Source organism: Hypanus sabinus, chromosome 19 (genome assembly GCF_030144855.1).
Source record: "Hypanus sabinus isolate sHypSab1 chromosome 19, sHypSab1.hap1, whole genome shotgun sequence".
NCBI classification, from domain to species: Eukaryota; Metazoa; Chordata; class Chondrichthyes; order Myliobatiformes; family Dasyatidae; genus Hypanus; species Hypanus sabinus.
The window spans coordinates 9406533-9419590 of NC_082724.1; the positions used below are offsets into that span (position 1 = coordinate 9406533).

At 41.7% G+C, this 13058-nt stretch overlaps 1 protein-coding gene across 1 annotated transcript in view; it reads right to left on the reverse strand.

Moving 5' to 3' along the window:
* Window positions 1-4721: 4721 nt before the first annotated feature.
* Window positions 4722-13058, reverse strand: part of p4htmb (prolyl 4-hydroxylase, transmembrane b) — a 71435-nt gene continuing 63098 nt past the window's right edge. The window contains exon 9 of the mRNA XM_059943979.1: window positions 4722-10371. Within this exon, the coding sequence (XP_059799962.1) occupies window positions 10160-10371 (212 nt within the window). The 3' untranslated portion in view covers window positions 4722-10159. The remainder of the gene's footprint in view (window positions 10372-13058) is intronic.

Sequence of the window (13058 nt, forward strand, 5' to 3'; positions counted from 1 at the left end):
CACAGCTCGCGACACTGGAACTGCCGCTTGAACGGAGTTCTGCCCGAACAAACCCTGCCGCTATTGGTGGCTCCGTTGCCACAAGCGTTGCTAGGCTCTTCTTTCCCGCGGAGAGAGTCAGGTGAAGCGCATGTTACTGGGGAAACATGGGGAATCGTGTGGAGCACAGGGAGTTTGTGAAAGCACGGGGAATGGGCCAACAGCACAGCGAGTCGGGGGAAACACAGGGGTTCAGGAAAACAAGGGAATTGAAAACAGCAAACGGGGAAAACACTTCAAGACTGTATGTGTGTTAATTGCTGATAAACTTTTGGAGCAATCATTACAGGAGTGAGGACTCATCATATAAGTATAACGAATCCGCAGGGTCGCCGGCAGCGGCAATTGTTTTGGTTTGGCTTGTTCGCTACAGTCAAGTGGATAACTAAAGACAATTTCCCAATGCGGCAATCGCTAATTGAGAGGGCACTATTTTAAAGTGATTGGAGGAAAATGTAGGAGGAATGTCAGAGATAGGGTTTTATACGGAGAGTGGTAGGTGCTGCCAGGGATGGTGTTAGAGGCAGATTTATTAGGGACATTTAAAAGAATTAGGTAAACACGTAGTGAAAGAAACGGAGGGCTACGTGGGAGGGTTTAGATTGATCTTGGAGTAGTTTAAAAGATCAGCACGACATCTTGGACCTAAGGGCTTGTATAGGATCGTTCTACTTTTTAAAACAGCAGGGGCTGGGGGAGTAGATGTCTCTGATAAAGTAAAATCCCTACAAGCAGATGCAATCACCACGTTTAAAAAGTGTTTAGACAGATGATTGTATAGGAAGGGTTAAGGGATAGGGGGCAGATGGGATTAGTGTAGAAGGTTGCTATGTTTAGTAGCTTCAACACAGTAACCTAATTCGGCATGAACTAGTAAAATAACAAGCAAAGATCGGAGCCCTGGTACAGCGTCCCGACCCGAAATGTCAACCAGCCCTCTATCTCTACAGATTCTGTTCCAGCTGTAGACTGGAGTGTCATCGGCTATGAAAACTCCTACAAAAAGTATTGGATATGACACAGGAGTCCGAAATGAAGATCTAACTTAAGTTGCTGCTTATGTGTGATTCTCTGGCTTTGTTAGCATATGTTTAGTGTTTCTGCTTTTGTTCGTGTTAAATAAAAAAAATTTAAAAAATTAAAACTTTATACATGTAACCCTAATGAATTATTTAAACGAACAAGTATGCCTAATCAAACAATATATGTGCAAGATTACGCAAACATTATTAAAATAGTAAATACACAACAAAAGGCATTGCAGTGGTTAGAGATGAGATAGGGTGTTTCTGTGCCGTACTCTCTGACAACACAGTAATTAACAAATATCTATAGATCTCAGCTTTAAAACCTTCAGTCTTCAACAGTATTCAAGCTAAGGTGCAGATGTTACTGGTGGGTAGTGATCATTTTGGGGATATGATTTCCCATTCTTGTTGGGTGTCAAAAGTCACCATATATTGACAGACTGAATCCAGTTTCTAATTTCTTATACATGTTGTTAACAGTGCATTTAGTAACAGATCACGCTCCCAAATGGTGAACTTTTAAACTTTTGTCTTCAGTGCTCTCTGCATGGACAGAAAAACAGAGCAACATCCTAGTTCACTTAAACAAAAGCCCAGATTCTTCTGTTATGAGCCTTTGGGTTGAGAGGTCTCAAAAAATCGAGCTCATGAAATAGTAAAATAATGAGCAAAGATTGGAGCCCTGGTAAAGCATCTCGACCCGAAGTGTCAACCAGTCTTCTATCTCTACAGATTCTGTTCCAGCGGTAGACTGGGGTGACATTGGCTTTGAAAAACCCTACAAAAAGTAGTGGATATGGCCCAGTCCATCACCGGTAAAGTCCGTCCCACCAATGAGCACATCCACACAAAGTGTTTTCGCAGAAAAGCAACATCCATCATCGGGGACCCCCACTACCCAGCTCATGATCTTTTCTCGCTGATGCCATCAGGAAGAAGGTACAGGAGCCTCAGGATCCACACCATCAGGTTCAGGAACAGTTATTACCCCTCAACCATTGGCTCTTGAACCAAACTTCACTTGCCTCATTACTTAAATGTTCTCACAACCTAGGGACTTTGTACTTGCACAGTTTATTGCCTTTTGCATGCTCAAACGACAGCTTCTTCCTTTCTGTCATCAGATTTCTGAGTGAGCATTGAACCCATGAACACGATCTCACTACTTTTTTGCACTACTTATTAAAGTTAACTTATTTATATATATTTTCCTTTATGGCTGGTGTGTATCTGCACTTTCCCTTCAATTTTGGTCCTCTGCCAGAGGCCTTGAGAGTTTGGCACAATATCCTTGCTGTTCCTAGTAATATGCTCTTCTGGACTGAGATCTCAGCTTGTTGGAGCCACTCTCCCAGACCAGGTGTCACAGCTCCAAGTGCTCCTATCACCACCAGGATTACTCTGGCTTTAACCTTCCACATCCTTTCTATCTGCTCTTCCAAACCCTGGCATTTCTCCAGCTTCTCATATTCTTTCTTCCTGATGTTACTGGCATCCGGGATTGCCACATCTATTACTATTGCTTTCTTCTGTTCTTTGTCCAGTATTACTGTGTCTGGTTGGTTGGCCAGTACCTGCTCATCAGTCTGGATTTGAAAGTCCCACAGGATCTTAGCTCTGGCATTCTCCACTATCATCTCGGGTGTTTCCCCATTTGGACTTGGACGTGTCCGATCCACACTCAGCACAGGTGTTCCTGTACACAATTCCTGCAACTCTGTTGTACTGTTCAGTGTGTGCTGTCCCTGCCTGCATCTTGCACCCTGCTACTATGTGCTGAATGGTTTCAGCAGATCCCTTGCAGTCTGCATCCTGGGTCTTGTCTGGTGTGATAGACCTCTGCTTCTATTGTTCTTGTGCTCAGTGTCTGTACTTGTGCAGCCATGAACAGTGCCTCTGTGCTGTCCCTCAGTCCTGCCATTTCCAGCCATTGGTTGGACTTTCTTATGTCAGCCATCTCTGATATCTGGCAATTGTACATTCTGTGCAGTGGCTTGTCCTACCATGGTCTCTGGTCCTCTGGCTCCGCTTCACCCACTTCCATTTCTATATCCCTGCCTGCTGTCTGAGGTACTCTCCTAGCGGTTCGTCCTTGGGAGCCATCTTCCTGACATACTCATGGATGTTTTGCATTTCTTCCAGAACTGTGGCTTTGACACTTCCAAGTCCCTATCCTTCTTTATTCCAGCGAGTATACAGTCACTCAACATTGGACTTTGAATGGAATACTCTATGGATTGTTAGTAGTTTCTGGATCTTGATGACAGTGGCTTCGAGTTCGTTCCTTGGCCAGCACACTATTGTGGCTGGGTATCTGATGACTGTAGGGTTAATGTGATGTGTTGATGGCTCTGATCTTGTTCTTCCCATTCAGCTGACGTTTTAGAACCTATATATATGTAAGTTCGTGCAGTCTTTCGTCGATTCTATTATGGTTATTATTCTATTATGCCTTTATTGAATATGTCCACAAGAAAAGAAATCTCAGTGTTGTACATGGTGAGATATATGTACTGTGATAATAAATTTACTTTTAACTTTGAAAGGACCAAGTTCACAATGAGAATACAGGCTTCGGTGTAGTTTGCAAATCCTGCTCCAGGTTTGATAATTAATTTACTTTGAATGGACCAAGTTCACTATGAGTGTGGGCCTTGGTGTAGATTGGAAATCCTGCCCCAGGTTTGTGCTGAAATTATTTTTATTCATTTACAAGAAATAGGTGTCACTAGCAAGGCCAGCATTTGTTGGGTGTTCCTACTTCTGCCTTGAGAAGATGGCGGTGGTCCACCTTATTAAACACTTCACTGCAGTGAAGGGACTTGCACATGATGAGATTTTGTAGATGCTGGAAATACGGAATAACAAAGAATTGAGAAGAATTTAGCAGGTCAGGCAGCATCAATAGGGAGGAATAAACCCTCCCATCCACTCTACAATCACTTTGATCCCCTACCATCAGTACGAGGTACCATAGCATTTAGACAAAAGCTGTCAGGATGCCACACAGCTTCTCCTCCCAGGCTGTAAGACTACTGAATACCCTGCTACCACTCAGGTCTCATCACTTAGTAAGCAACAGTAGCATTATACTATTTACTTTTTAACTTGTGTTGTAAGTTCGAGGCCTAAGGTAGAAAGAGTCAATTTTATAAAACCTAGCACATTTATTTTTCCTACATTTACACACTTAGTCCAGCGGTTTTGGAGCATACGGATCCTTCTTTGTAGAAGTCGGTGTCTTGGACCTCCAGAAAGTGTCCACAGCATAGGATGATTGATAAGTTCCTGGCCTAAGGTTAAAAAGAGATGAGTCATACAGCTCTCATTACATGCTCGTGCAGTTCAACTCTTTGAGTGATTATGCAGAAAGTTTGAAGTTAATAACTCATCTCCTTGTACATCAATCTTCTGGAATATATTTATTTGTGGTAATATTACTTTATGTGTTGTGTGTGAGTTATACATACTGTGCTGTGCACATTTTTTCATTTGGCCATTTACATGTACAGTATATGGTTGAATGACAATAAACTTGAACCAAACAAGTTGAAATTTTGGGCCGAGAACTTCATCCGTTTGTGAGGTGGTCAAGAAGTAGGAAATCTAGAAATCTGTAACTGGGAAAGATAAATGAACAGAATCCAAGCAATATCAGTTTAAAACTTTTATTTTGATTATTGTTGGTGAGGATTCCACAGCAGTTCTCAAGTCAACACAGAGACAGGCAGACAGAATACAATACACATGCAGTACAGACAAGAAACATGTTGCTCTATTCAGAACAAGCTGACACATGTTACCTGAGTAACCCAAGAGAATCTTGGGGGAAATCGAGTGCAAGAGCTACAAATTAAATAATAAAGACATTGGGAAGATTCCCTGCTACAAAATACATTCCTGAAGAATACAAATTAAATATAAAGGATTAAAACATTATCACACTTTAATAAATAATTCAGCATCTCAAACAATGGGTGGAACTGTATAAATATTAGAACTGACTTCTTTAAAACAATATTCAAAGATAATGAGATAAATATGATAAATCAATTCAAAATATAAGGTGTGACTTTCTTAAAATGTACTAAATAAATATACAATCTATCACTGGGCATTAAATTTTGACATTGCTTTTAAATAGAATTTAATTTATTTTATAACAATTGCTTTTAAATAGAATTTAATTTAATTTATAACAATCAAGAAAACCTGTGATTTAAACAAATTGCAAAAGTTCAGATTGATGACTGGAGAGGTTGTTCTCCTTACTGCGGATAATGTCAAGGAGATTTTTAGGGTGTTGAGAATGATGAGAAGTTGTGTTAATAGGGATGAACTGTTTTAACATGTTAAATTTTTTCCCCAAGATGGCGTCGGTGAACCATGTTGCAGGCTGCCTACAAAACTTCTAAATATATTGTACCTCTTCTGAATGACTCTCGCTACAATCTGCAGCCTGGAATTTCCCTTTAAGCCTTTGCACAACGGATGTTTGTCTGGCCTGTTGGGTACAGTCTTTCATTCATTCTATTGTGTTTCTTTTTATTTACTCTGTTTGCCCACAAGAAAATAAATCCCAGGGTTATATATGATGACATATACGTACTTTGATAATAAATTTACTTGAACCTTGAATTTTGGATGAGCAAACAGAGGCTGTCAATGCAAAGTATTTGGCAAAAGAAACAGAACAAAGGTGGAACTTAGTAAATTTTTTTCATTTTTCATTTATAGGTACAGCATGGTAACAGGCCTTTCTGGACCAACAAGCCCATGCCACCCATGTGACTAATTAACCTATTAACCTGTACATCTTTGGAATGTGTGAGGAACCTTACATGATCATGGGAAGAAGGTACAAACTCCTTACAGATAGCAGAAAGAATTGAACCCTGGTCACTAGCACTGTAAAGCAATGCGCTAACCACTATACTACAGTGCCACCCCCAGTACAAAACAGCAGTAATTTTACATACAGAGTAAACTGTAAATGCCTAAAGGGGAGAAGAAACTGTCTCACAATAAAGACAATCGGCAACCGGTCTTATGATTGACACAAGAATATTAGACCAAGTAACATCCCTCATTGCTCAGTGATTCCATGCAGAAATGAGAAATGGGACTGAAATTGCCAAGTGCTCTTTTGTTTGCATGCTATTGTACAAATGTAAAGAGTAATGCATGGAGTTGTTGCATGCTAGTCACAGCAGTCGCCACAATGCACCTGTGACTACTATGTGGGATGTCCAGCTTTGACTCAGAACCACCATTGTGCAGTAAACCAGATACACTAACCGTACCACTTTCCCTGTAAAATAAACAAAACACACAACAAACAAATTCACCCAGGGCTCAGTGGACAAATCCATTGTGTTAGATGTTAGGAGATGCAAACGCAAAGCCCATGTACCGATTCCTAGGCTCAGCAGAGTATAATCAGACTGGCAATTGATGAGTTTTAATGTCCCGGGCTTGTGTGAAGGAGTGAAGAGAGGAAAAGGGGTAACATAACTTATGATTGCTTGTGTTCATGTATTTGTATAAAGCAGGAGACCCAACCTTATTTATGGCATGGACCCCAGATTGGGAGCCACTAGTTTAAGGGATGAAGGATCAAGCTTCGTGGTGATGCCCTCCTTTGCTGAAAAGACCATAAGCTCACCTAAGAAACAACAACTTTCTTTCAAATTTTTCCTGTCCCTATATACCCTGTGAATCATGGCTCTCTTTGGCTATCAGATCCATTTTATACTGTTGTAATCTCCATTTACAACAGTATAAGAACACATTTACAACACATGAAGAACCACAGGGAGCTGAGTATGTTGAATGATATAGCTTCTGCTGGGCGGCTTCAGGAGAGGAAGACTGAGCGGAATGGGTTTGAGGGGGAATAGTAAGTCAGTCGTGAGGGAATAGTGGAACCGACTTGATATAGCCTTCAGTTACCTTGAACATTTAGGCTATTTACAAATGACTGAAATTGGGCTTTAACATCTCTGTACAAACTTATAAAGTTTCATTGTAGACTGTAACAGCACAATTCTGCAGCCAATAACGCTGTGTGATTATGGTGTTCTTGAAAATTAGTCAGTAAACAACAGATCTTTGTGGTGCTGGGTTATGATCACCTGGAATGTCCTGGCCAACCTCATCCAATGTAGATGAACCTGTCCTAGGGCAAAAAGAGGAAAACAGGGCCGCATTTCCCACTCTTGATCACTAATTAGTCAAAAATGCATGGATCATGGGCAAGGGCCAATGTAGGATGCAGAAACGTGCTCAAACAAAGGCTGGCATCTAGTGTGGATTTCAAATAGCCAAAAAAATCATATATAAGAGGTTCAACATTTTAACAACAGCCCCAAAATCCTAGAATATTTATTGAAAATGGCTTTGTATCACAGGAGGTGCTCCAACATCAGTAGCAGGTATAATATTTTTTCAACAGATCTTTAGGCAGGGTTAGTAAGAAGGGAAGTACCTACATATGTTTTGAATAATCTACAGTTTTACTGACTATAAGTGTTCCATATTTAGATGCCATTGGTGCATTACAGTCTGTGAATTGGAGATTCTTCACATTTAGAAACTCTAACTTCCTATTATACAGTCTAGAGTATATTGCGAGAGGGGAGGGATTGATTAATCGAAGTAGGTTAAAAGGTCGGCACAACATTGTAGGTTGAAGGGCCTGTACTGTGCTGTAATGATCACACGCTCAGATTAATGGATAATTTTTCAATCGGTAAGCACGTGGTTGTACAGAGTTAACAGATGTCATCTAGGGCAATAACTGGAAGAACATTTGGCCTCCGTTCAAGCACACCCCCATCATTTCACCAACCAGCATCACTTTCAGGTCTGTTAAGGAAATATACCTGCTGCTGATGTGCTTTGGTTGTTAGAATACCTGTGCAATAAAACCAGCAAGTCTTTTTATTGAATACTTACTATTTACCATTGAGGAATTCAGGGCCAATAAGTATTCTTATTGAATACTTATTGGTCTTGAAGAAGGGTTTTGGCCTGAAACATCAACTGTTTATTCATTTCCATAGATGCTACCTGACCTGCTAAATTCCTCCAACATTTTGTGTGTGTTGCTTTGGAAATTCTGGGATTGGTTTTGTATGGTTGTGTCTCTTGCTTATACATTTCCAATGGGGAGAGAAGCAGCAAGTTTCCTATTGTTCAGGGGTCCCTTCAGAAAGTGGACATTGGCTGAGAGCACAATCAGGATCCAACTCGGTTGAGGTTCGCTCTGCAGTGGAACACTACTAAGAAATGAGCAATGATCACTCAGATTAGTATCGGGCCATAGAATTCCATTTGGAAATGACTGGGGGAAGAAGGCATGAGAGAATGGCTTAATCCTAGAACAATGTAAGGAATGGAGGAGCTGAACTGGGCAACAATGCTTTAACCTTGCAAACACACAGCAGTAACAGTAGATATATCCACCAAATCAGCATTTTTAAAACCAAGCAATGATTTCAAGCAGCTTCTGTACAACAGCAGGAGCAGCCCTTTCCATACTGATTGCCCTATAGTATATGTGAACATGTCTGGGGGAGGGGAGGGGAAAGGGAGATTCTATAAGTAGAAAGAATAAACTTCCTCACTGTCTGCCACCAACTAAGCATACAAAATAAGAACACTTTTGCAGAAAGTTTGCATGCTGTTCTTAAAAAGTATCTTGTACTATTAAGTTACTATGTATTTGAGATAAATAGTATTTTACAGACTCTTCATCCAAATAAGATCCACAGAAACTTTCCCCTCTCTCAAACGGTCTCTAACTAATGGCCCATGGTCAAACAGGCAAGGTTTGAGTGGTACTGACTTCCCCAATGGCTGGGCTGATGATTGAATATGACCCAATGTGGCATCAAATCGTGAATGATTGGAAAAGTCTCATTTTTGATCATTGCTCTGTGGTTGGAACACAGACGATAGTGCATCAGCATGTTCTGCCTAGTAGTACAGAGCAGAGAAATTAACAAGATTCCAGTCCTGTTCCTTACCCAGTGACCCTTGCTGAAGCACATGTCTATGGATATCAGGAAGGTCCTGCTCATGTTCAGCTCCTTAATAGTGGTTTAAATGGCCCACTGGACCTTTAAGATAAGGCATGAACAGATGGCTAGCATATTCTAGCAAGACTATGCTATTAAACAGAAAGCACAGAAACTCCCCTCCCCAGTACTGACCGCTCCTTCCTTGAACACTTTGAATGCAAATCCACAGACTCACTTCAAGATCTCACTTAAATAGCTACGTGTTATCTGAGCAAAGTATGTGTCAGCAGGCTATTCGACAAGCAAAGGCCTTGCTGCTCAATCCTTGCCTAATCTACACAAGTGTAACCCTCCTTCAAGATTTTCCATATATGTATAGAAAACTTAACAGATTTCCCTTATTGTAATGTGGTCATTCCAAGGCCAATTGGTAGTTACCACATAACCACTCTAACAAGATCAGTGTATAACAACATTATACAGACCAGGCATTAAAGCTGGGACCTTAATTGTTAGAGCTCTACAATTACCTAGGTACACTACTTGGCAAAAGGAGGAAGATCATTTAAGAAGTGTTGAAAAAGACTGGAAATCTGAAATAAATATTTTAAAATGCTTTGATACAAAGTGTGTGGAATAGAAACATATTAATATTTTGGGTGCGAGTACACACACACACGCCCGCTCATGAACACCCACTTCAGGCAAAAGAACTAGGAGTTGTCTGTCCTTCCTCTTGCCCCATGACTGGGCAGGTGAGAGGTCAAAGGGAAAGCAATACTGAGGATACAAAATAAGTCGAGACTTGCCATCCCAAATCATAAGCCACTGATCCGACCTCAAAACATGCACCTTGCTCGATCAGACTCAATTGAGGTGGAACATGCTGTCAAGTAGCTTGCCAGCGATTGCAGTCAAAAGCTGAAGGTAAAATGAAAGGTTGCTGAACAAAAGGAATTGACCCCAGCATTTTCTTTTCCTTTGAAACCTTGACTGAGGTGAGGGAGTATAAATGGGGCAGTTTGTCTTTGCAAAGCATTCAACAGCATTCGTTGTTTTGCAACAGATTCACAGTTCCACGTGCAGATCCCGGAAAATGGCATCGACTGCCCATTCCGCAGGAGTTTCATCACTGGCATATCTAGAAATTGCTTGCTGGAACTGGAGTTGCCGCTGAATATCTGGGTCGATGTTGATCCAGTTGTTGGCAATCCATTTGGTCCCCCGGATGACAATGCAGCCTCCATGCAGTGAGTACTCATCTTGTTCTCCTACCCAGCCTGTAGGAACCCAGAGGACAGTAGAGTCACAAATTAATACAGCAAGGAAGCAAGACTTTGACCCAACACAACTATGACAATCAAGTGGCCCACCTAAGCTTGTCCAATTTCCTCGCGTCTGGCCCACATCTCTCTAACTTTTTGTATCCATGTACCTATCCAACCATCTTCCAAATGTTGTTTCCGTATTTGCCTTAATCACTTCCTCTGGTAGCTCATTCCATATATGGACCGCCCTCTGGGTAAAAAGGGCTGCATGGGTCCTTTTTAAATCTTTATCCTCTCACTTTAAACTTACACCCTCTAGTTTTGGATTCCCTTTCCCTGGGTGAAAATGATTTTATGCACCTCTAGAAAGTCACCATTCATTCTCCTATGTTCCAGGGAATAAATTCCTAGCCTGCCCAACCTCCCTCTATAACTAAGCCCCCAGATGTTAAAAAGCCCGAACAGATTAGATATGGCAAATTTATTTCCTATGGTAGGGGAGTCTAGGACAAGAGGGCATGACTTCAGGATTGAAGGATGTCCATTTAGAACACAGATGCAGAGAAATTACTTTAGTCAGAGGGTGGTAAATCTGTGGAATTTGTTGCCACGAGCATTTAAGGCAGAGACAGACAGAATCTTGATTAGCCAGAGCATCAAAGGGTATGGGGAGAAGGCAGGGGAGTGGGGATGACTGGAAGAATTGGATCAGTCCATGACTGAATGGTGGAGCAGACTCAAAGGGCTGAATGGCCTACTTCTGCTCCTATATCTTATGGTCTTAACTGCTGGCAACAGCCTTGCAAATGTTCCTTGCACCCTTCCCAGGTTACCAACTTTCCAATAATGAAGAACTCATTTTTCAGGTTTCTCACCCTGACCTCATACCTGCTTTGTACAGGCCAGACAGCACCAGCACGGAAACTGGTTGCAGTAATGAGTGCTATTAAAGTTTGTGCTTACAAACTAATTCTAACTAACTAGCTGGAGTTTAGTAGAAACTATAAATAGGCAGGAGGAAAATGGGTGAAGTAAATCAATAAGAGGGAGATCCAACCAGTTCGGCTCTTCCATACAACCCCTGGGTGGTTAGAGAATTACACCGGGAAAGAACAGAGAAACAGAAAAGAGAAACAGGCTCATCAGCCCTTCCCACATTTCCATCAACCAGATTTTATTTATTTATTTTATTGAGCTACAGCATGGAATGTGGCTTTCTGTTCCTTCGAGCTCTACAGGTACTGCCCAGCAATTCCCAGATTTAATCCTATCCTAGTCACAGGACAATTTATAATGCCCAATTAATCTACCAGGTGGTACATCTTTGGACCGTGGGAAGAAACCAGAGCACCCGGAGGAAACACACGTGGTCACATGGAGAATGTACAAACTCTGGAGGCAGCAGTGGGATCTAAACATCAGGGGTGATTTACAATGACAATCTACCAGTCCCAGGGCAGAAATGGCTAATACAAGAGGGCATAATATTAAGGTGATCAGAGGAAAGTATTGGGCGACTTTGGAGGCAAGTTTTTTTTCTTAAACTGAGAGTGGTGGGCTTGAGGAATGCCCTGTCAGGGATGGTGGTAGAATCAGATATATTAGGGGCATTTAAAAAACTCTTAAGTGAGAGAAAAATACAGGGCTATATGGGAGGAAACAATTAGACTGATCTCACCTCAGAGTGGATTAAAAGGTTAGCTCAACATCGCGGGCCAAAGGGCCTGTATTGTGCTGTAACGTTCTATGTTCTCTGTCTTTGGTATGTGAGGGAAAACTGGAGACTCCAGGGGAAACTCTCACTGTCAAGTGAGAACATGCAAGCTCCACACAGAGAGCACCAGAGATCAGAACTGAAAGTGGATTGGCTTGGTCCTGATGCTAATTTTGGAAATGAGAAACATTACTTGGTACTTAGGCTTAGATTATATATCTCCAGGAATGGCCTAGAATACATGTGCTTTCAGGAGCGGCCCTGCAGACGACCTGGTTCCTCGCTGATCATGCCAACTGAAGTGTCATGTGATATTGAAACACTGGTACAGCAGGCAGTGTGTGCTGCTGTCAGAAGGCGGCCCCTATACTTGGGTGATCCTTCTCGCTCTTACCCCCTCGCTTTTGATGGGGAGTCAGAGCCTGTTGGTTCTCAATCGGGGGGGGGGGGGGGGGGCTTGGAGAAGTGATGCAGTACATTGTAACATCAGAATAGTAAGTTGCTGGTTTCCACTCTCATTGATGCAGGAGCGACCTTGATGGGAAAAAAAGAGCCTGTCGGAGATACCGAAGTTATGGACCGTAGTTTTTGATGGACTCTAGATCAAAGTATCTTTAGGGGGCTTTTGTTATTTTTTGCAAGATTGCAGAGATGGTCGATGCTTTTGCTGCATGGGAGGGAGGAGCTTTGGAGTCCTGATGTTTCTGTCACTCATTCTTTGGGATTTCATGTTTCATGGATGTCTGTGAAGAGTATGAATTTCAGGTTGTATACTGTATACATTCTCTGATATTAAATCGAACCATATGGACACAGTAGATCAGTGACATACTGAATTTAAAGTGACTCGTTTTCATGGCAAGCAGAGCAATGCACTTGGGGAAAGTCAGGACAGCATCCTGAATGATGGCTGCCGATGAATAAACATCGGTAGCACAAATGACAATTTTTTTAATCACACAATGGAATAGGTTTCCTCTCCCCA